The sequence below is a fragment of the Capricornis sumatraensis genome, chromosome 14, assembly GCF_032405125.1.
Source record: "Capricornis sumatraensis isolate serow.1 chromosome 14, serow.2, whole genome shotgun sequence".
NCBI lineage: Eukaryota > Metazoa > Chordata > Mammalia > Artiodactyla > Bovidae > Capricornis > Capricornis sumatraensis.
Genome location: NC_091082.1, coordinates 71,813,493 through 71,834,994, shown reverse-complemented (window position 1 = coordinate 71,834,994; position 21,502 = coordinate 71,813,493). Strand labels below are relative to the sequence as shown.

The following is a 21,502-nucleotide window of genomic DNA, read 5'->3' as shown; positions in this document are numbered from 1 at the left end:
GGATTGAAACTGTGGCTCCTGAATTGTCAGATGAATTCTTTACTGATGAGCCACCAGGGAAGCCCATTTATTCCTATGGCCAAAGGTAAACTGAAAGCTTTCATTTGTCACTGTCTAATGAATAATTCCTAAGAACTGTCAGAGAATATTCTGAGTAGAGATTACACAGAAAATCATGAAAGCCCAAATAATATCCAATCCTCTATGCTTAGAACAAGTATAACTCAAACTGGGTGTTACTGAAAGTCAACATCAAACAGCTTAGTTAAAAAGAATGGAAGAAGTAAAAAATCTCTTCCCTTCAATTCCTAAACAGAAAATTGGAGTGTATTGTAATGAATAAGAAACAAACAAACAATTTCATTTTGCAATGTGAAAAATGCCTTTTCCCCAGGATGGCAACCAGGAATGCGGGAACACACAGCAAGTCAGAAATCCTTAAGATTGTGCCCCCCATGAAGAATTCAAACAAGTAAGTGAAAAGCATACAAAGAAGTCTTCAGTTCAATTTCTAGAGAGTAGGTGGAAAATACAAGTCCTCCACTGTTCCAATATTGTGTTAGACAGCAGTTTCTACATATCTATGGATATCAAACAAACAAAGCACACAGCTAATGTGAAATTCCGAGATACTTACTACTGTCTTTCATCTACCACTGCCTCCTGAAACACCCTGGGTCTGAGTCTCAGCCAGTCCATGGACACCTTGACGGCAGGTAGGGGATAGGCATTGTAGGATTCCTCCTGAGACTTGTTCTGGAGAGGACACTTGCACAGGATGCCAAGAAAAGACACTTGAAGAAAAAATGTATGCACAAAGAATAAGATATTTGAAATTGTGTACCAGTCCAAATTAAAATATTGCTGCAAGCCTTGGGCTGTATGCTACTTAACACTTAAAATTATCTTACAGCCTCTTTCTAAAAAGACATTTTCTTTTCTACATTAGAAATGTCACAGATACAGCTGATAAGGGGGATGTCAGCAGCTAAAAGGGAAGAACTTAGGGTTTAGGCCTCTTGATTCAGTATTACAAAATAAACACTTTTTCATGTTACTAATGGTTTGTTGCAATGATGAAAATGTCAAAGTTCATGCTTCCCAAAAAAGATGGCACAGGAAGTTCAATGATTTAATACTCACTAAAGAGAGCCAGCAACTGTGTCCAACACAGCTGCTCATCTTGGCTATAACTATGCTGCTCTGTTTCATTGCTAAAGTCACGAAGGTGATGAAGTTGAAACAGGTTAATGACAGTGACGTGAACTAACTGCTGAGAGTTGAAAGCTTTCTGGAATAGCAGCCTCTGTAAAAGAAGACAGAAATACTGAATATATTATCAAGAACTGAAGCTGTCTTCAGCACAAGAATTAAACTGGCAGTCTGCATTTAAACCACAAGGGTAACATTTATAGATGAGTATTTTAATTGAATATGATGTGGTCTGATGTTTCTCATGTTGACTTTCTGCCTTGAAAAGATTTAACCCAGTCACCACAGAGCTGTTTGTTTTTTTTTTAACAATACTTTTTACCGCAAGAAACTATGTAATTTTTTAATATGATCTGAGAAAAGCTTTTTAGAGGACTCAATAAATTTATACATTATAATTCATTAGAAGCTGTTTTATAAGAGACGGAAACATACTAAAATATGAAACCAGGACCAATGACGACAAAATAGGTGCACATAGTGAAAATCAAAATTTCAAGTAAAAAGAGGCAAAACACATGTTTTTGAACTCTTGGCATATAACAAATGTCTTCCAAACTTGGTCATAAAGTTTACTCTTTCAAAGGCTTGATACATTTAAAGAAATTTATTTATAAATGAGATATATAGCAAAAGCATATCTGAAACATAGGGTAAATGACAAACCAAAGCAGTCATTAACAAGTATTATAGGCCACCTGATGCGAAGAGCTGACTCATTTGAAAAGACCCTGATGTTGGGAAAGATTGAGGGCAGAAGAGGATGACAGAGGATGAGATGGCTGGATGGCATCACCGACTCAATGGACATGAATTTCGGTGGACTCCGGGGGCTGGTGATGGACAGGGAGGCCTGGCGTGCTGCGGTTCATGGGGTCGCAAAGAGTCGGACACGACTGAGCGACTGAACTGAACTGAACTGGCATTTGTACAAATAATTATACTGACATGTTCCTCTATCAGAAAAGCAACGGCCCTCAGGACCACATTTCTTTTACTTAAGAACTGTGTGTTCACAGTGACCTGCTGAGCATCCCTGTGAGGAAAGCTTCACCTGCACGCTCTCAGCTGCCTTAACTTCATCATCCTTCTACCTCAGTATCTGCAGTAGTTTAGAGTACTCCCATAGAAAACAGTTTTCCAACACAAGCTCCTAACAAACTTGACAGCTATTAGAGATGGCATCCTGGTTTCACCTTACACTTCAGCCACAGCCAAATATCCTCCCTCCCCAGGCAAAACTTTTGGAGAAAGTGGGGTTTACTGTCGCTAGCCTTATGATGGGAAATGGATTATGTCACTTACACTTCTACCAGCAGTGATAAGAGACCCTACCATCCCAGAAATTTATAGCTGCCGGTGTCCAGCCTATTCTGAGATTTTATTTTTTACATAAAGAATGTGAAACATCCAGAGTAAGTTCCATAATTCTACTAACAAGATCTTTCACATTATCACTGGAAAAAACACAGTTCTGTTTCTCTTTAACTCTATTCTCCCTATCATCCTGCCATCTGTCCTGCCAGTATATACATCAAAAGTGCTTACTCCTGTTTGAATGGCATCGACCATTTTTCTCTCCTTTACTCTGAATGTCCTGAAATGCTATTTCTCTTCCAAGTGCTCCCATGAAACTCTTCTTTCACTCTCTACATCCAACTTTACAGATCAGCTGACTATTTTACACAAACACGTAAGACTGGCATGAGAATACTGTTTTTTTTCAACAAGTGTGCTTTTCTATGAGTATACTTTATAGTAATGTATCCCTTGTATCTATAAATCCAGTGGCATTTATTTTAGAAGGCAATGTTCTACTCAACAAAATTAAAAAAAAAATTTTCTAGTTTATGTACAGAAACATAGCATATGAGAGCAGCCAAGGACTAGCAAATGATCATCAAAGTTCATGAAGGTACAGACTGTGTCTTGTTCTCCCCTATATCTCTGAGAGCTTAGAGAAGTGAGAGAAGTGCAGAGTATACAATATGAACTCAAGCACTCAGTGAAGGAATAACCCATACTTTTAGGAATATATAACTATTAAGCTGTAATTTCATAACATGTGGATTGCATTTTAGTAACAGATTAAACCGAGACTGACTTTTTGTTACTCAAAGACAATTTCAACAGCAGTTAAGGATTATACTGAACTAAACAGTGTTAGGAAACAGGACACATTTAACAGATATAAAAGCATTGTATCTCAGTTCCTAAACCCAGATCTTAAGCCCTCCAATGAGAACTTAAGGACCTCAAGTTGGTACATGTTTCTGCTTAGTAGATAAAGACTTGCTGGTAAGACAGATACACTGAGGTTTACATGTGGATAATACTAGTTATCTGTAAAGGCTTTAGAAACACTTACTCAATTATGCTAAAATTTCACTCCAACAATGTTCTTCTGACATTTCAATACTGGCTAAGGTTTAAAATAGATCTGCCTCATACTATGTTTAACTTTAGAGTGTTGGAATAATACTTTAAAGTGTTATTTTAGCAATTGCCCATATACACCCAGCAGAACTTCACATGCAAAAATAAATATCTGCAGACAATATTAGTGTCTAAGGTTGAACCAAATACAAAACTGACTCGATTCTATACGAGAATGACTTAGAGAAGATCTTATGAAGGTAGGCCCCCCCTCCCTCCCCATTTAGGGAGTATATCTTGAACAGAACCAGAGCTGGAAGCAATCTCAAAAGATCATTTGGTCCAACCCCCTGCTATTCAATGAGACTGCACCTAAACCATTCAAGAAAAATGGCTATCAATTTGACTTTTAAGCTCTCAAAAGAGAGACCTCTTAGTAACCCCCTACAGGTCTCTATTTAAATTTTAAGATTTTATTTCTGACCTCAGAAGACAAAGATGTGTTCTTTTAAAATAATCCTTCATGTATCTGAAAACTTACAATGAATAATATTTAGACTCGTTTTTTCTAGGGTGAACAGCCTAGGGCTTTAAAAAGTTGGTTGTTTCTTTCATGTACCCAACCCCATAAATCATGAGCTAAGTTTAAATAGGTCACTAACAGAAGCAGAGAACAGCAGGGGACTCTAGAAGCTTATTTTAAAAACAAGCTATTTCTATTATAGTTACTTGGTATAATCTCTTACACATAAAAAGTATCAACTAAAAAATGATCATCTATAAAAACTATTTCTGATTATATCTGGCTAATTTACTGTCTCTTAACTAAGTTCTACAATCTCTGGAATGTGAAACCTGTATAATACTTCATAGACAATTTCCCAGTTACAGACAATTCCCCAAGTGCATAGACATTCAAAAGTAACCTAGAAATATGTTATTTGAGACTGTCTTGTTCACTGTTGATTTCAGTGACTAAAACAGTGATTGATACATACTAATCAAATGTTTGTTGAATAAATGAACTAAAAATAAAAGTTAATTTTAACTCCTCCAATATTATATATATTTTACTACATCATTTAAACAAAGTTAATATACTAATAAAAATTATTTTCATACATGTAACTAGAAAAAAGGTTCCTTAATTTTATCTCCTGTACAAATGAGTGAAATATATGCCTGCTGAATGAAATTCTCATTACTTTCCTTCAGTTAATCACAAATCCTGAGGGATCAAAGCACAGTAAGAACAATGAGCTCAGTTTGCAGAATGGAATTACTATCAATAAAGTAGGCAACCAAATCACATCTAAATACAGAAAACATCAAATGCTGGATTTCCAAAACTGAGAAAAGAAAGGTGCTTGATCTGAGAGGGAAGGAGGAAAATTTGTCTTTTCCCACTATGATATTTTCTGCCAAATGGCAGCTACTTAGTGAAAACATGTCTGCTGTGTTTCTTTATATAGACAGCACCTCAGTTTAAACTGAAGGAATGTGGTTTGCCAGAATTTCACATGCTTTAAATTTCAGTTTTATCAACATTTCATAATTAAGTAATGACATAAAACTGGGAGTGAGTCTCCTCTAAAATCGTATGCTTCGTCATTTAGACCAGAAAAAATTCTGTTTAAAAAAATCTAACCTTAAACTGTTCTTCCAACTTCTCTCGAAGAGGGCTCAACTTTTCCAAGCTCTTACTCAGGTACACATGACCATGGAATTTAATAAAGGCCTTGATGAAGTCAGAAACACCCCATTTGGTTTTCACCTCATCCCGGCTGAAATGAAAGAAAAACTTTCATGAATCTTAAGCAGCAAAATGGCTAAAATGTCTCACAGGAGACTTTGATTTGCAAAAACACATTATTTGAGGACCTGTGACTCAGGGAGCAGATTGTGCTCTCAGTGACTTTTCAACTGTAACATGCTCAGATGAGAGTACTCAGCAGCCTGTACTACTCCACTGGGAACAACTCAGAGACTGACCAGTTGAAATTCATGCAAAACTGTTGTAATACATATGTTTAGATTTTAGGCAAATAGGAGAGACAGGAAGCATGAGCAACTGGCCATTATTTCTTGTATGCCCAAATTTGAGTCCATTTGGAAAAGTCAACCCTACCTTTCCAGTGCTTTAGAAAGTGCTTTTTGTAGATTAGTAGAGGCAGCTGGGAAAGGGAACTTCACAGCAATGCTTCTGCAGTAGTAGAAAATTGTAGTCAGATGGTCTCCTTTGGAAGAAGCTAAGATAGCCAACTGATTGTAAGGCTGACCTAGGGGAGGAAGGTAAGATTCTAAAGTAATCCAAGATGCGTGAAGTCTTGCTATCACAGAATGCAGGTCAGTTTTTAAATCTCTGTATTAACAATGGGGAGCATTTTATAAAGTAAATCTCATGACTAGCTCATTAAAAATGGCCTAGCAGCACACTTTAGTGATGGCGCATAGGTTAAAAAGTCCTATGATTAGGGTGGAGGGCACTCTAAGTTCAAATAAGACTTTGGAAAGGGCTAGACAGTAAGTATTTTTCGCTCTGTGGGCCAGTCTCTATCACAGCTACTCACCTCTGCCACCCTGGTGGGAAAGTAGCCACAGACAGCATGAAAAGGACTTTCAATGTGGCTTAACAAGAATGCATATCACCAAACACCTAAAGTAATTTCATTCAAGAATCACTCCTAACGCCCATTTAGGGAGCCATCAAAAGACAAAAGCATTATCTTTTTGTAGTAAAAGAGAATTTTTCTAGGAGGAAAATTATGGTATTAAAAAGAAAATTATTATTAGGGAAGCCAGTTGTTGAAGCAATTTTAGATCACATTAGAGGATATTCGATTCAGAGTGCTTAACTGACAACAGTAATAATATTTTTATTTCCAATTACGCAGAATGTACAGTTAAAGGAAAAATACAATAATCAATACCAAAACAGAAAATATCTTTTGGCTTCTTAAAGGAGCCCTGAACTATCTATTTTCCATTTTTCTACTGAGAGTAAAGTGTCATAAGCAACTCACCATTGGAGGGGACAAGCTGAGCCGCATGCCTATAGTAGGACTCCGCCTGGCTGGTCTGGTTTCTGTATCGAGCTAAGAGTGGGGAAAGAAAAAGCTCAGTTTAAAAACACACACACAGATAAAAACAACCATTAGGGTAATTCCAAAACAGCTACAGTTTAAAGATTTAAAGTTAATAAATACATTAAAATTAAATTAAGGTGATTAAAGACAAAATATTTTAAAACAAATTAACTATAGGATTCCGTGTGAAGTGTCCATCCAGCCTTCCCTACCTGGGACATTCAGCATGTGACCAGCTTTAAAGCTTACCTAGGCCCCATTTTCAGGTCCTCCAGTGTCATGCCATCACCAGCTCCCACTACGGACTATGCTGGTGACCTGGGGCCGGCCCACAAGAAGGGGTGAGTTATATGGCACTTAAAAACAAAACAAAACAAAAAACACTATACAATATGATCTGATTTTTATGTATTTCTTTAATATCTTTATAAAGTGATTTTGAAAAATGCCTCAGACCTATTGAAATATTATTTATGTGTGTGCAAAGAATACACCGAAAGCAAAAGCAATCTAGATATACTATTACTCGCTGAATCTCCCTGTAGAAATTGGTGCTTACTTTGATGTGACCTCTCCTGGAATGAATGACATCAAGAGATCTAAAAATCTCTGAATGTAAATCCACTCCTTGTTATTTGAGGACAGTCAAAACATAATCCTATAGTTAATTTGTTTCACAACCCTTTTTAGGTCACCTTAAAGGAATGAACAAGAATATATGTATTATATAACATTCCCAGATAAAATATACAAAATGGAAATATAAATTGAACTGTAAAAAGCAAACAATTAAAAATGAACTTTTAATGCACTGGTACGAAGAAAAGAAGGCAACCCAGCTTCAGGAGGAGTAATTTTTATAAACTCCACAATTCCAAAGGAGTACAGTCTTTCAGAAAATATTATGGCATCACTTTGAAAAATTAAGCTTTGATTACATTTTTGCTGGTTTATTATTTGCCTATATCTGCATAAAATCTGAATATGAAAGTTACTTCCTTCAAGATCCTTTGCCAACCTCAAAGCATTCAGAAAATCAAAGTTTCTTAAAATACATTTTATAGTTTTCTCTCATGACAATCTAAGTTGTACGTGTATGCTTGTTTAAAAGAAAATAATCTTTCTATCACTACTCCAAAGAAAAGCATGAATGTATTATCAATTCCTTCACACCAAGGGCTCACCAATGTCTCCAAGGTGAACGAGGCAGTGCTGGCAGATATAGGAACAGGAGCTAGACTGTGGCTTCACTATGGCGCTGGTATGCGTCTGTTTATTGCTGATAATTCCCAACTGGGAAGACTTCACACGGCATGGTAAATCTACATTAAACACTGTACACAGTTCTTGTAATAACTGAAAGGAAAACATGAGCAAGGATTAGTATTAAGTCAGAGTGCTCTAACAGTAATGTTGGTATACTTTAACATGTGTAACTAATATTACATACTGCTAAGATAGGATAACCTTTCATAGGATAACTAGTAACATTCATTACAAATCATATCATTTGACTTGCCAAGTATTAGAGCAATCCAAGATGTACATCTAAAAAGAACAGCAGCAATTTAGGGGAAAAAAAAGATTTTACCTGAGTAGGCTATTCAGATTCATTCAGCAAGCAACTCCATGAAATTACCTATCTCTCTCTCTATTTTGTTTTCCTCTTAGAAACACACAAAACTCATTAAAGACTAGTTGGTTACAAATTTGACTTAAATACAAACCAACATATTTGGCAGACTTCAGGAGTTTCCTGAGATTTATTTTCTTAAGCTCGAGGTCAAACTTGGGTCTCTGCATACACAGATCTATACATCTGTAGAGATTTGGAAGGAACTTTTGACATTATATAGACATCCACTCTTTCTTCCTTTCTTCTCTAGTTTCATGGTTTGAGAGGGTTCCTTCTCTCACTGAGAAATAACTTCTCTGTCTGAGCATGCTGTTTCATTCTTTTCTGCCTCCTGCCTGTCATCCTCTCATTTTTAAAATCTACTTTCAACTTATCAAGCTTCTTTGCTATGGCCTATGAAATGTAGCCCACAAAAAATAAACAATAATTATTACTATAAAACAAAACACACAGAACGGAAGCACTTTCCCTTGACTCTAGATTTCTCCTTTAGCAAGCTTCTAATGTCTCTTCTCAACAGAAGTCCTTCAAAGGAGTCCATAAGTATCATATCTGCTTTCTCAATTCCTAGTCGCTCCTTGGTCCATTACGATCTGACTTTCACACAACCTCTCCGCTCCCCATCCCACCATCCACATCGACTCTACTGAAACTGCTGTCAAAGACTTCTTGTTAAAAATAAGCAAATACAATGGATGTTTCCTAGTCATCATCCTATTGGATCTCTCTGTCACATTGAAAACAGCTGATTTTAATGACTGATCACTAAGCTTTTCTAGTTCTTTTTTTCTTGCCAATCATTTCTTTTCAGTGTCCTTCATTCAAAGACTTTTCTCCCTCCAAATTAATAGCCTCAAGCACTTAATTCTTGGCCCTCCACACAGCTCTTCATATTCTACTCTCAGTCATTCAAATATTTACTTACAAGCAGATGACACCACACTTATGGCAGAAAGTGAAGAAGAACTAAAGAGCCTGTTGATGAAAGTGAAAGAGGAGAGTGAAAAAAGTTGGCTTAAAGCTCAACATTCAGAAAACTAAGATCATGGTATCCGGTCCCATCACTTCATGGCAAATAGATGGGGAAACAGTAGCTGACTTTATTTTTCTGGACTCCAAAATCACTGCAGATGGTGATTACAGCCATGAAATTAAGACGCTTACTCCTTGGAAGGAAAGTTATGACCAACCTAGACAGCATATTCAAAAGCAGAGACATTACTTTGCCAACAAAGGTCCGTAAAGTTATGACCAACCTAGACAGCATATTCAAAAGGAGAGACATTACTTTGCCAACAAAGGTCCGTTTAGTCAAGGCTATGGTTTTCCCAGTGGTCATGTATGGATATGAGAGTTGGACTATAAAGAAAGCTGAGCACCGAAGAATTGATGCCTTTGAACTGTGGTGTTGGAGAAGATTCTTGAGAGTCCCTTGGACTGCAAGGAGATCCAACCGGTCCATCCTAAAGGAGATCAGTCCTGGGTATTCATTGGAAGGACTGATGTTGAAGCTGAAACTCCAATACTTTGGCCACCTCATGCGAAGAGCTGACTCATTTGAAAAGACCCTGATGCTGGGAAAGATTGAGGGCAGGAGGAGAAGGGGACGACAGAGGATGAGATGGTTTGATGGCATCACCAACTTGATGGACATGGGTTTGGGTGGACTCTGGGAGTTGGTGATGGACAGGGAGGCCTGGTATGCTGCAGTTCATGGGGTTGCAGAATCGGACACGACTGAGTGACTGAACTGAACTGATAATCATTCAAATACTTGGTTCTTGTATCACACACCCATGGAAAATAGGGACACAGAGATAAATAAAAAAATCTGTGTGCTTAAGGAGCTCACAGCTAAATGAGCAAGACAGGTACATAAAGTAGGGAAAGGAGAGTAGGAGAGATGAGGAAGAGAGAGAAAGATATCAAACACGATAGCATAAACCAATGGAATATTCTATGCCTATAATAAGTTTCAATCCCTGGGCTATGTGTTTGTCTCACTTAATCCTTGTGATAAACTAGTAGCAATGCAATATGTTGCTTCAACACAGGTATGAAGCTCCATTTTTTTCATAAGAGGGTATGAAAGCAACAAAAATATTGAGTTGAGTAATATTACAGAATTAGAAATATCTTGATTCAAATACCACTCTCTCTAATAAGTACAGATTTCACGAAACAAAATAAGATACCTTGGGGGACCCAACTCAGAATGATATATAATATCTCACCCTTTTCCTAAGATAAAAAGCACCTCTATAACCAAATGTAAAACCCTATACTCCCTTCTCACGAAACACAGGGGTTATCTACAGCTGTACTTGTACCTGTACATTTGCAATGTGCAAGAAATTTACTGACATAAAACTGAGCAAACAAAACTAGTGCCCAGAATGAAGAGAGTCTGAAAATAGAAAAAAAGGAACAAAAAATGGGAAAAACCCTAAAACAGATTCTGTGGAAGACAGCAAGAAGAAACATGACCGAGGATAAGCAAACAGCTGAAAGAACAGGCTGGAAAATCAGGCACAGCTGAGTATCTATAGAAGGAAAAAGGGTGTTTAAGAAAAGTTAATCAAATATGGTCGAAACTTCATGTGGCTGTCTTATAATAAATTTTTTGCCTGAACCCAGGAGTTGTAGGTAGACATACTGGAAAAACTCCTGCTGGTTCAAAGGATTCCAGGTGAGAAAGCATGAGCTGAGGCAGAAACAAGGTGAGACTAAAGAGAAACAGATGTTTAATAAGCTGAACAAAACTATATTTGGCAATTATTCTGTGAAAGCTCTATCATACTATTCCACTGCTCCTTAGCTCTTCAATCTACCCTAAGAATTTAGAACTAAATATGAATACACAGGGATTCCCTCATAGCTCAGCTGGTAAAGAATCCGCCTGCAATGCAGGAGATCCCAGTTTGATTCCTGAGTTGGGAAGATCTGCTGGAGAAGGGATAGGCTACCCACTCCAGTATTCTTGGGCTTCCCTTGTGGCTCAGCTGGTAAAGAATCCACCTGCAATGTGGGAGACCTGGGTTTGATCCCTAGGTTGGGAAGATCCCCTGGAGAAGGGAAAGGCTACCACACTCCAGTATTCTGGCCTGGAGAATTCTATGGACTGTATAGTCCATGGGGTCACAAAGAGTTGGACACGACTGAGCGACTTTCACTTTCACTATGAATACACAGAATATCTTTTAATTACTACGGATACTTAATGCTTTCTTTTTGGCTCCCATTTCTTAAGAGTAAGGACTACTTTACTGTTCTGTTTTTTCATGTTTTAAAAAAACCCATACGGCATAATGTTACATCTTTACTTCATTTGGCAATTTGGTTCTGGTTTGAAGCACCATGCTTTAATACCAATAATTAACAAAACAATATCTAAGTCAAAATCATCTTCACAGAAAACAGAAATGAGGATAATCATGTATCAGTCTTTTTTCAATCCATTCTAATCAGATTTCTATCTCAACCACTCAACTTAAGTCAAATTTCATCAAATCCAAGATACCATAAACTATAAGATGAACTATTATTTATGTAACAGAATAAAAAACTGCCAATTAAATGGTGAACTGACCATCTTTTGTAAATGTATCCCTATCTCAGAGGTGTTAAAATATGAAAAATGTTTTAGAAATGAGGAAATATGGTATCCATTAATTTCACTAGTGACTTCTGTGTGTCAAATCCAACTGATCCTTTTTAATCACCTTACTTGATTTCTTTGTAGCACTCAACTGAGTTGGTCACTCCCTCCTCATAGCGAAATGCTTTTCTCTTTGTCTTCTAAGATACCACTCTGATTTACTCCTACTGAAATGTGGCTCCTCCTGTGCCAAATCTGTTCCCACCTAGTTCTATGGTTTTAAATGCAAAAACCCTAATGTCTAAGTCAGAGTACTTTATTGTAATCATAAATTTTACTCTGGCTCCGACCTTTTCACTGAGCTCCTAGCTTAGCTTATCAAATTACCTATTTGACCTCTCCACTTATATGTCAAACTGGCGTCTATCTCCCTAGCGTAATCTGAATAGAGCTGTCTTTTCCTCAGTGTTCCCTATCTCAGTAAATGGTACAACCAGTCAACTAGCCACTCAATCTGATAACTTAAGTTATCTCTGACTCTTCTGCTATCCTGATTCCATACATCTGATCCAATCCATTAGGAAGTCCTGGCCATACTTTAAAAATCCATCAATATCTTCCCATTACCACAGCAGCACACTATCTACCTTCCATTCTTGACCCCTGCTAAATCAATCTCCAAGCAACATCCAAAGTAATCTTTTAAAAATACAAATTTTGTCATGCTATTCCCCGTCTACTTCCCAATGACTTGCAACTATACTTCAGATTAAAATTCAAAACTCATCTTAGTCTACAAAGCTGTACAATGATTTGGACCTGTGTACTTCCCCAGTCTAGTAGCTTAATCTGTACCACATGTCATCAAAACAGGTGTACAGAACATTATTGTTTACAACACCATTTAACTGTTTCAATTATCAAGTCAAGATAACCAAAAAAAATGTTACTAACAAGTTCTGTTAATGTTGAGATCTGAAGAGAGTTTACTGCTGCTCATTCTATGACTGGTGTAATTACTCAACCAGGGCCTGTGGAATGCAGTGGGGGAAAGAGCAATACTTACTACAAAAATTTCAAAAAACAAATTTCAAAATTAGATGATTTATATATTTTCCTTTACAAAATAATATTTTCCTTTATAAAACAATATTTTGAGACATTTAATGATTTTATTATTGACTTGCTTATAAAATGTTTTTGCAAATAACCTGCTACCTCAACAAAAATCACTCCTGCTACACTTCCTTGCGGATTCGTCTGGATTTATCAGTGTCCAACCGAACCCTTGGAAGTGTGCTACGTGTGTGCCACATCATAAAAAAAGGTTAAGAATCACTTTTCAAGACAGTCTATGTAATAATGGCTAATATAAAAATGTACTGCAGAAGGTGGACACTCTATTGGGTTGGCCAAAGGGTTCATTCTGGTCTTTCCATAAGATCTTTTGGCCAATCCAATACCTCCACCAAGTCTCTACTGCTCCTCCCGACTTCAGTTGTGTTCAGATAAGATTTCCACTACATGGAGGAGATGTAGGTTTGCAGGAGATTTAGGTTGGAGATGAGACTGGAGTTTTAAAACTAGACTGTTTATTATAAAAACCTAAGAGTAATGAGAATGGTACGAAATCTGTCCAAAAGGTTATGATGGGAATCTGGAATTCAAAGTAGTATAGTTGAAAGTAGTAATTGGGGGGTGCGTGTATGCTAGGAATAGGGAGACATACCATTTTTGTTAATACCCCATTGAGCTGAGACTATTCAACTAACGTTTAGAGTCCAACTGTATACATAATTTTATATCATGATTTTACATTTAACACAATTTCCTGATCATAAAAAAAAATCTTCATAAACAGGACCTGCTGCTGCTGCTGCTAAGTCGCTTCAGTCATGTCCGACTCTGTGTGACCCCATAGACAGCAGCCCACCAGGCTCCCCCGTCCCTGGGGTTCTCCAGGCAAGAACACTGGAGTGGGTTGCCGTTTCCTTCTCCAATAAACAGGAACTAATTAAACTTAAAAGCTTTTGCAGAGCAAAGAAAACTGTCAAACAAAATGAAAACACCACCTACCAAATGAGAGAAAACTGATAAAGGGTTAATATCCAAAATCTATAAACTGCTCATAAAACTTAAGATCAAAAAAACAAATAACTGGATTAAAAAATGCCAGAAGATCTAAATAAACACTTTTTCAGTGAAGACATACTGATGGCCAATAGGCAATGAAAAGAGGCTCAACATTGCTAGTCATCAAAAAATGCAAATTAAAACCACAGTGAGTTATTACCTCACAAATGTCATGGCTATCATCAAAAAGATCACCAACAACAAATGCTGATGAAGACATGGAGAAAAGGGAGCCCCCATACACTGCTGGTGGAAATGTAAGTTGGTACAGTCAGTGCAGAAAACAGTATGGAGGTTTCTCAGAAAAATAAAAACAGAACTACCCTATTACCTAGCAATTCCACTCCTATTCCTGGGCATATAGCCGAATAAAAGAAAAACAAAACATACATGCACTTCAATGTTCACAGCAGCATTATATACAACTGCCAACATACGGAGACAACCCAACTGTCTATCAACAGATGAATGGATAAAAGAGATGTGGGGTGTGTGTGTATCCCCACAAACATACACGTACAATGGGATACTACTAAGCCATAAAAAAGAATGAAAATTTGCCACCTGCAACAACATGGACTTGGAAGAGATTATATTAAATGCAATGTCAGATACAGAAAGGTAAGTGCCTGTATGCTATCATGTACATGTGGAATCTAAGAAACCCAACAAAGTAGTAAATATAACAAAAAAATGAAACAGACGCACAGATAAAGAAAACAAACTAGTGGTTACCAGCTAGGAAAGGCAAAGGAGAGAGGAGAGGTAGAGGTAGGGGACGAAGAGGCACAAGCTGTTATGCGCCAAATAAATAAGCTGTAAGGACACATTATACAGCACAGGGACTATAGCCAATATTCTTAATTACTATAAACGAGCAAGTGTTTCCCAGATGGCACTAGTGGTAAAGAACCTGCTTACTAATGCAGAAGACATCAGATAGGCAGGCAGTTTGATCCTTAGGTTGGGAAGATCCCCTGGAGGAGGGCACGGCAACCCACTCCAGTATTCTTGCCTGGAGAATCCCATGGACAGAGGAGACTGGTGGGCTACAGTCCATAGGGCAAAAGAGAGTCAGACATGACTGAAGTGACTTAGCAAGCACACAGGCATAAACAGAGTACAACCTTTAAAAATTGTGACTCACTATGTTGTATACCTGAAACTTATATAATATTGAACACCAGCTAAACCTCAATTAAAAAAACCTTCATAAATACCATTTATAATAGTTTCATAATTCCATTTTACAGATGGTTTATAATTTATTTAACCATTACTCTACTGTAGGATATTGGTGTTGCTTCCAAATTTTAGTATTTGAATATAAAACCTATTTGTTCCTTTAAATTGTAATTATTAAGTATCTGTTGACCTATGGACAAATGCACAAAGAAAACCTGTGCGGTAAGAACGAAACTATGTAACTGCTGTATTTCAAAAACCTCAAACAAAATGAAAGGGCAAGAAGAAATTGGAGAAAAGGATGTCTGTCAAAAAAAAAAAAAAAGGAAGAAAAACTAATATCCCTATGCAGAAAGAGCTCAGACAAATTACTGCGGAAAAAATCAGAGTTTGAACAATGGATGGGGAAAATAAATTATTAAACTGATTGTATAAAATACAAATATCTAATAAAGAATGAAAGAAGTTCAACATCAGTAGTAACTAGACATTAAATTATTCTCCATCTATGAAGTATGTTATCAATTAATCATTCATTTGCCTTTACTGAAATACTTAATGCTGTTGAGTGTATGTCAAGATAGACACTTGCATACACTGTTGATGGAAATTTAAAAACATAAATGACAACTTTCTGGGAAAACAAAAGTGATTATCAATAGTGTTAAAAACTCTACTCATCAGTAATTTATCCTGAATGAGAGGGTAAGGAAAAATGCTTTGACTTTTTATAATTTTCAAATCTCTTGGCATTGGTATGAATTTTTTATAATGGAAAAGCCAAAAAAAAGTATCTATTAATATATCCATCTCCTCATTTAGACTGGATAGTCCTTTGAAAGTTAAAAGATGGTCTCTCTTCCCTCTAATCCTTGGTGTCTAGTATTGTGTCTTACAAAGAACAGATTTTAAACAGTTACTTGCAGAATGAATTAACCTTTAACATCTGCCCTAAGGATTAGTCAAGTCAAACCACAACCCCTCTCTCCAGAAATACCAACTTTTGCTAAAAGCTGGAAGCAATTAAAAAATGAAGTGTGAGAACAAGAACGATACTTGAGTTCTTTCAATGATGAACAGTGATGAATTTTTTAGTCTAAGTAAATCTATAAGATGGCAGCTATTTGATATCTTTCAACAGTCTTTTCTAAACAGCAAAACCAAAACAGACAAAATATAGGTAGCAGTGGTCAAGCAGCAGCAGAGAGAAGGTTCTGTGAATTTCTTTGGTACAAGATCCTCAAAATCTTGCCTTGTCATTTTAAGATGAGAATTTATACACATTTTATTAAATTATGAATGCTATTATAAGTGAATGGGATGAAGTTTTCAAAGGAATTCTACTTAAATACAATTCATTGTCCAAAAAGAATTATTTGTCTGTCCAAAAAAGAATCATTCTACCTCATGTGATTTAGAAGTCATATCGAGATATAACTAAGGGCAGGGAAAGTTTCTGAGAACAATAAATAACAGCTTACTATTCAAACTGAGGAAAGGCTACTCTATCTCTTAGGTAGCTTAACAGCATCTGAAGCTCCAGATATATTGTACTATATACTTAATACTAGAGAAACTCATTTGAGATCACAGAGTTTGACTTTCTTACCTGGTACAACATGGCTGTTAAACTTTCTTAGTGACCATACCCATACATTCACATTTGCTCTAATGAAGCAAAGTCAGTTCACTTGTAACTGTACTTCTGCAGCTTCACTAAGGCATTGCTCTCATACCCTTTTCCTATTCATACAATTATACCTCCAACCTTTAAGGTGAACCATCACCTTTTAAAGAGCAGAGTCTTTACTGTTTTAAAAGTCTTATGGTAAATAATTCTGGACATTTTTTAAATTTGGGATTACAGATGATCCACCCCTAGATGCACCATACTATGGGTATGTAAAGTACCTATACAAATAAGACGTGCACAAAGGGAATGTTCACCACTGATTTTTAAGAAAACTGGTATGCAGTACCAAACTCACCTGAGTATAGAAGCCACTAGCTGCCTCTAGGAACAGAGAAAGGTTTGCCTGAACTTCACTCCGATTCGGGTTTGCTCGATTCTTTGCCTGGCCTTGTAGTGTTGTGATCTGATTCTTAAAGGCATGATTCCAGCTGAAAACAAAATGTAATTCTATTTGGTATAGCAGTGACTCACTGGGCAGACACTGGTCCCCCTGAGAACAAGAAAGAACTGTTTGTTATAATTATAACATACTAGACAGTAAACCTGCATTAAAGTTATTCACTTAAATAACTTTATGCTCCCCTTTGAACAAGACTAGACAAGCAGTAGAATGCAACTGACCTTCGTAAACACTTACCAAATGTTCGAATAATCAGTGGCTTCAGTTATTAATCTTTTAGGGTTACTAGAGTTAGAACCTACTTAGGAATCCTGGTACAAACTTAGAACTACAGTGGTAAGACCAAAGTAAAAGTAAGCTATTAACAAGTTTTCATACATTTTATCATTGCACCAAAAAATGTCTTCTATCAAGTGGCATGCCTGGGGGGATGGGGGATGGTGGCGGTGGTTTCCTTATAAATATTAAGCCATATTTCTTATTTCTCTAAAACTTATTTCCCACAACACTTGGTTCTATTTCTATTTAATAGTTTTGTTTCTCTTGGGGTTAATATTTTTGCGAGAGCTTGAAATATAAACTTATTTTTGACATTTCAGTTTTGGCTATTCAAACTAAGAAACAACACAGTGCTGAAATATGGCATACCAAAATCCTGTTATAAAATGCCTTTCATTCATTAATCAAGTTGTACAGAGAGTCATTTTAAATTTAGTTATGGTGAAGTACAGTTGCTCCCTAATTTGGAAATCACAGGGGGAAAAGAAAGAAACGAACAAAAAAAACAAACTAAGAAGGAAAGAAGATATACTGGCTTCATTAAAGGATGCAAATAGAGATAAAGGGTTTACAACCTACCTGGAAAGTACCTAATTCTTTATCAACGGCAGCTTTTGAGACTCTTTTGAAGCACTGGGGTTTTTAATGATTTCTGAGGGCAATCACTCCCTCAGCAATTTTGATGCCATCTTATCCATGACTCTAATATCAAAAATATGTGTTTGAGTGGTTGTGATTAAATTCTATTACTAGGTCTTCTAACAATATAAAGGTCAGGTGTGCAAAAATCAGGAAAATTAGATTAGGAAAAACTAATTTTCACCACAACTTAGGTAAACAGAATATTCTTGATTTTTAATTTTCCACCAGGCTAATGTCCTTGTTTCAATTTATAAAGCAAGGCCTTCCATGAAAGGAATTTATTTACTCACTTGGGAATCTGGTTATCTGCCATTTCACAGCTCATAGAAAGAATGAGTGGAATAGCCCAAATACGTAAAATTTTTCTTAGTCTTGTTGGGGAGTGGAGGAAGGAAATCTCTATTTATTCGATTAAAAGGAAGAACTTTCCTTACAATGTATTTTCCTTTGGGAGAGATTTATAGAATTGCATTTATCAAAGAAAGTCTGCTCTGAACACTTCCTTTTCTAAATCATAGCTTAAATACAGGACTGAATACAATACAGAGAATTGAAACACTATTTCTTAGCACCTGAAATATATACAGACTTGTTTTTATGATATGCCCTAAACACTTTAATAAAACTCAACTCTGAACATTTCTCCTCTTTACACCAAAGGTCAGTTTGTTCAAAACATCACAAATATTAGAATTTCTTTTTTTTTCCCATTGAGATAGCTTACTCTGAAATAGGTTAAAAAGAAACAACCAAATTGTTCTCTTCTAATGTCTTGGTGAGATTCTTGATCTTACAGGGACATCCCAAATGGTAATACTTACAGATCCTGTTCTACTTTCTTGTCTAAAGCGTATTCCAAATCAGTAACAAGCATTTTCTGGTACAGGTCCTGCAGAGCCTGCCTGGATGTCCAGACTTCGGCTGGACCCAGCTTAGAATCTGAGTAACAAAACAAAAACAGCAGATAGATAAACAGATAGTTAAGGCCTTTACGCCACACCAACAATTCCTTCACTCTCTATTCACCAAAGCAAAAACCCGCTTTAAATACATATCACAGACTGCTCCAGAAGTTTTATACTACTACATTTCAGATGAAACTTTCATCTTTTGGCTAATGATTGACTCTTTCAAAATACTTCTGTATTTGTCTTTTAGTTTTGAAATAACACCATGAAATGAAAAAGGCTTAAAAATAAGAGAGAGAATGATTCACCCTTTGATTTTGGTATGGATATCTATGTATTTATACCATAGGAAGTCATATGCCTCATAAGAGTCACCCCATTTGAAACGGTGGACTGCCAAGTTGATCTGTTTACTCTTACATTAGTAACTGTATCTCTTTGTTCAAAGAAGCTTTTCTTCTTCTTTTGAATCATTCTCACAATTGCCCTTACAGAAGCCTCCTGTCAGCTCACAATCCAGCAGTTGTTTGAGCATTCTGCTATTACTCCTACTTTCCTATATATGTCAAGCCAATAAAGTCTTGACAGTGAGTGTTATTTTACCAATCGGTAGGCTGCTTGTCAAGACACTTTTGTGAGCAATGCATACTTGCTATTTAATGTAAACGAGCAGACAAGTGATTAAACTGCTCAAGAGGCCAAATGAGAGACTGGGTGCAAGATGAAATCAGGAAGTCAGGCTATGACTATATGTAATACCAAACTGGGGCTGTATTGTCTGCCAGAGTCCTACAAGGCACATTAGCCTTTCCTATTACTAGGCTTATAAGTGCAACAACTGATAGTGAGCTGCCTCAATAGAAGAACTTAATAATGGACTTTTCAATTATATATTTCTGACTGCTAGTTAGCCTGTCTGGTTGCATTTCAAGGTTTTGCAACGGCATAGTCTTCACTCCTCTTTAGGATTGCTATTAGTATCTACAGGCACCATAATCTTATTCTGCACACAGAATCTCCCAGATATTAGAGTTAATCCTCACGCGAGTCTGCTAGAAACTAAAATATAGGGTCTATTTTTTGGTATCAGGTTCTTGGCCCCTTATTAAGCTTTTAATGACTAAATAAATAGATTTATAGATTTATTCAACCCTGCTTCAACTTATCAGCTGCAGAGAAAGGATTTTAAGGTATCATTAACTCTGACCCATCGGAGAGACTAGCATTTGAATGAGCAGACTTAATATCTTAGGGACAAGTCACCTTCTGGGAACAACAGATGTACCCTACAAGTCAAACCCTAAGGCCTTCTTACTGAGAGTGTTCAAGAGTTAAGAAAATGTAAAAGGTATATAGACTGCCTGAGATTGCTCCATATACAACTTTTATCACACAATGCAGATTACAATGCCAACACAAAGAGGCATAATAGCGCAGAGCAGAGTGCAGAGCTGACCCCGGTAGCCATAGTATGGAGGATAATGACAGCTATGTTAATAACAGGAAGAACTGTAAACTAAGAAAAAGTGATTTGGGCTTTTTTTCCCCTTGAACAAGGTGACAGTGAGATTACTCAAAATTCTTAGAATATTAGCCTGCAACTCTAGAAACTGAGAAAAACACATCCAAATAGCCCATTTCTTCTTGGTTGTAAATTTTAGCAGGTATGCGGTTTACAACAAGTTTAACTGTCTTTGTGAGTGTCACTGCAGAACTAAAATCTTCAAAAATTAGAAAGAGATCCACTAGCACCTACATTTTTTAAAACATTTCAGCATAGTTACACAGAAAGCATGTTGCTATCACGCTGTAAAGAGAACATTTTGACCACTACATAGCTGCTGCCATGTACTTCCTAATTTTGAGTTCAAGTCATCTCCTCCTTTTACTGGCTAAGTCTAATTATTGTTTCAAAAACACCTTGGCTATTATTGAAAACGAAAAGGTAAGAGAGAAAAGAAAAGTGGCAAGGTAGCTCAACTTCAAGGACTTTCAATTTGCAAGAGTTTTCCTGAAAATATTTTTCTCTGAAGGCTTATTTACTATTTAGGTTTGGGGAATTATAAACAGGAAGACATAAACCTAATGTTGGTACTTGTGTTTATATGGTAGATGAATTATTTTTTCTGTATCTCTTAAATCGCTAATATAGTATGTCAAAGTTAAATTATTATATGCATTAAACTAGGCAATATTCAAGTCAATGTAGCACAGATTATAAAAAATTTTGATGAGCCATCTAAGTAAAAATTCAAACTATAAAAACAAGAAATACTGAAAAAAACCTTTTGTCAACCAGGATGATACTACAAATAGTATAATAAGATGACACACTTCTCTTAATTTAATGGTAT

At 36.5% G+C, this 21,502-nt stretch overlaps 1 protein-coding gene across 1 annotated transcript in view; it reads right to left on the bottom strand.

Annotated features, from left to right (window-relative positions):
* Positions 1-21,502, bottom strand: part of SMG7 (SMG7 nonsense mediated mRNA decay factor) — a 53,373-nt gene that overhangs the window by 21,057 nt on the left and 10,814 nt on the right. Inside the window, 8 exon segments of the mRNA XM_068986100.1 lie at positions 638-794; positions 1,144-1,306; positions 5,237-5,372; positions 5,717-5,867; positions 6,612-6,683; positions 7,859-8,030; positions 17,215-17,347; positions 19,062-19,179. Coding sequence (XP_068842201.1) covers positions 638-794; positions 1,144-1,306; positions 5,237-5,372; positions 5,717-5,867; positions 6,612-6,683; positions 7,859-8,030; positions 17,215-17,347; positions 19,062-19,179 — 1,102 coding nt within the window.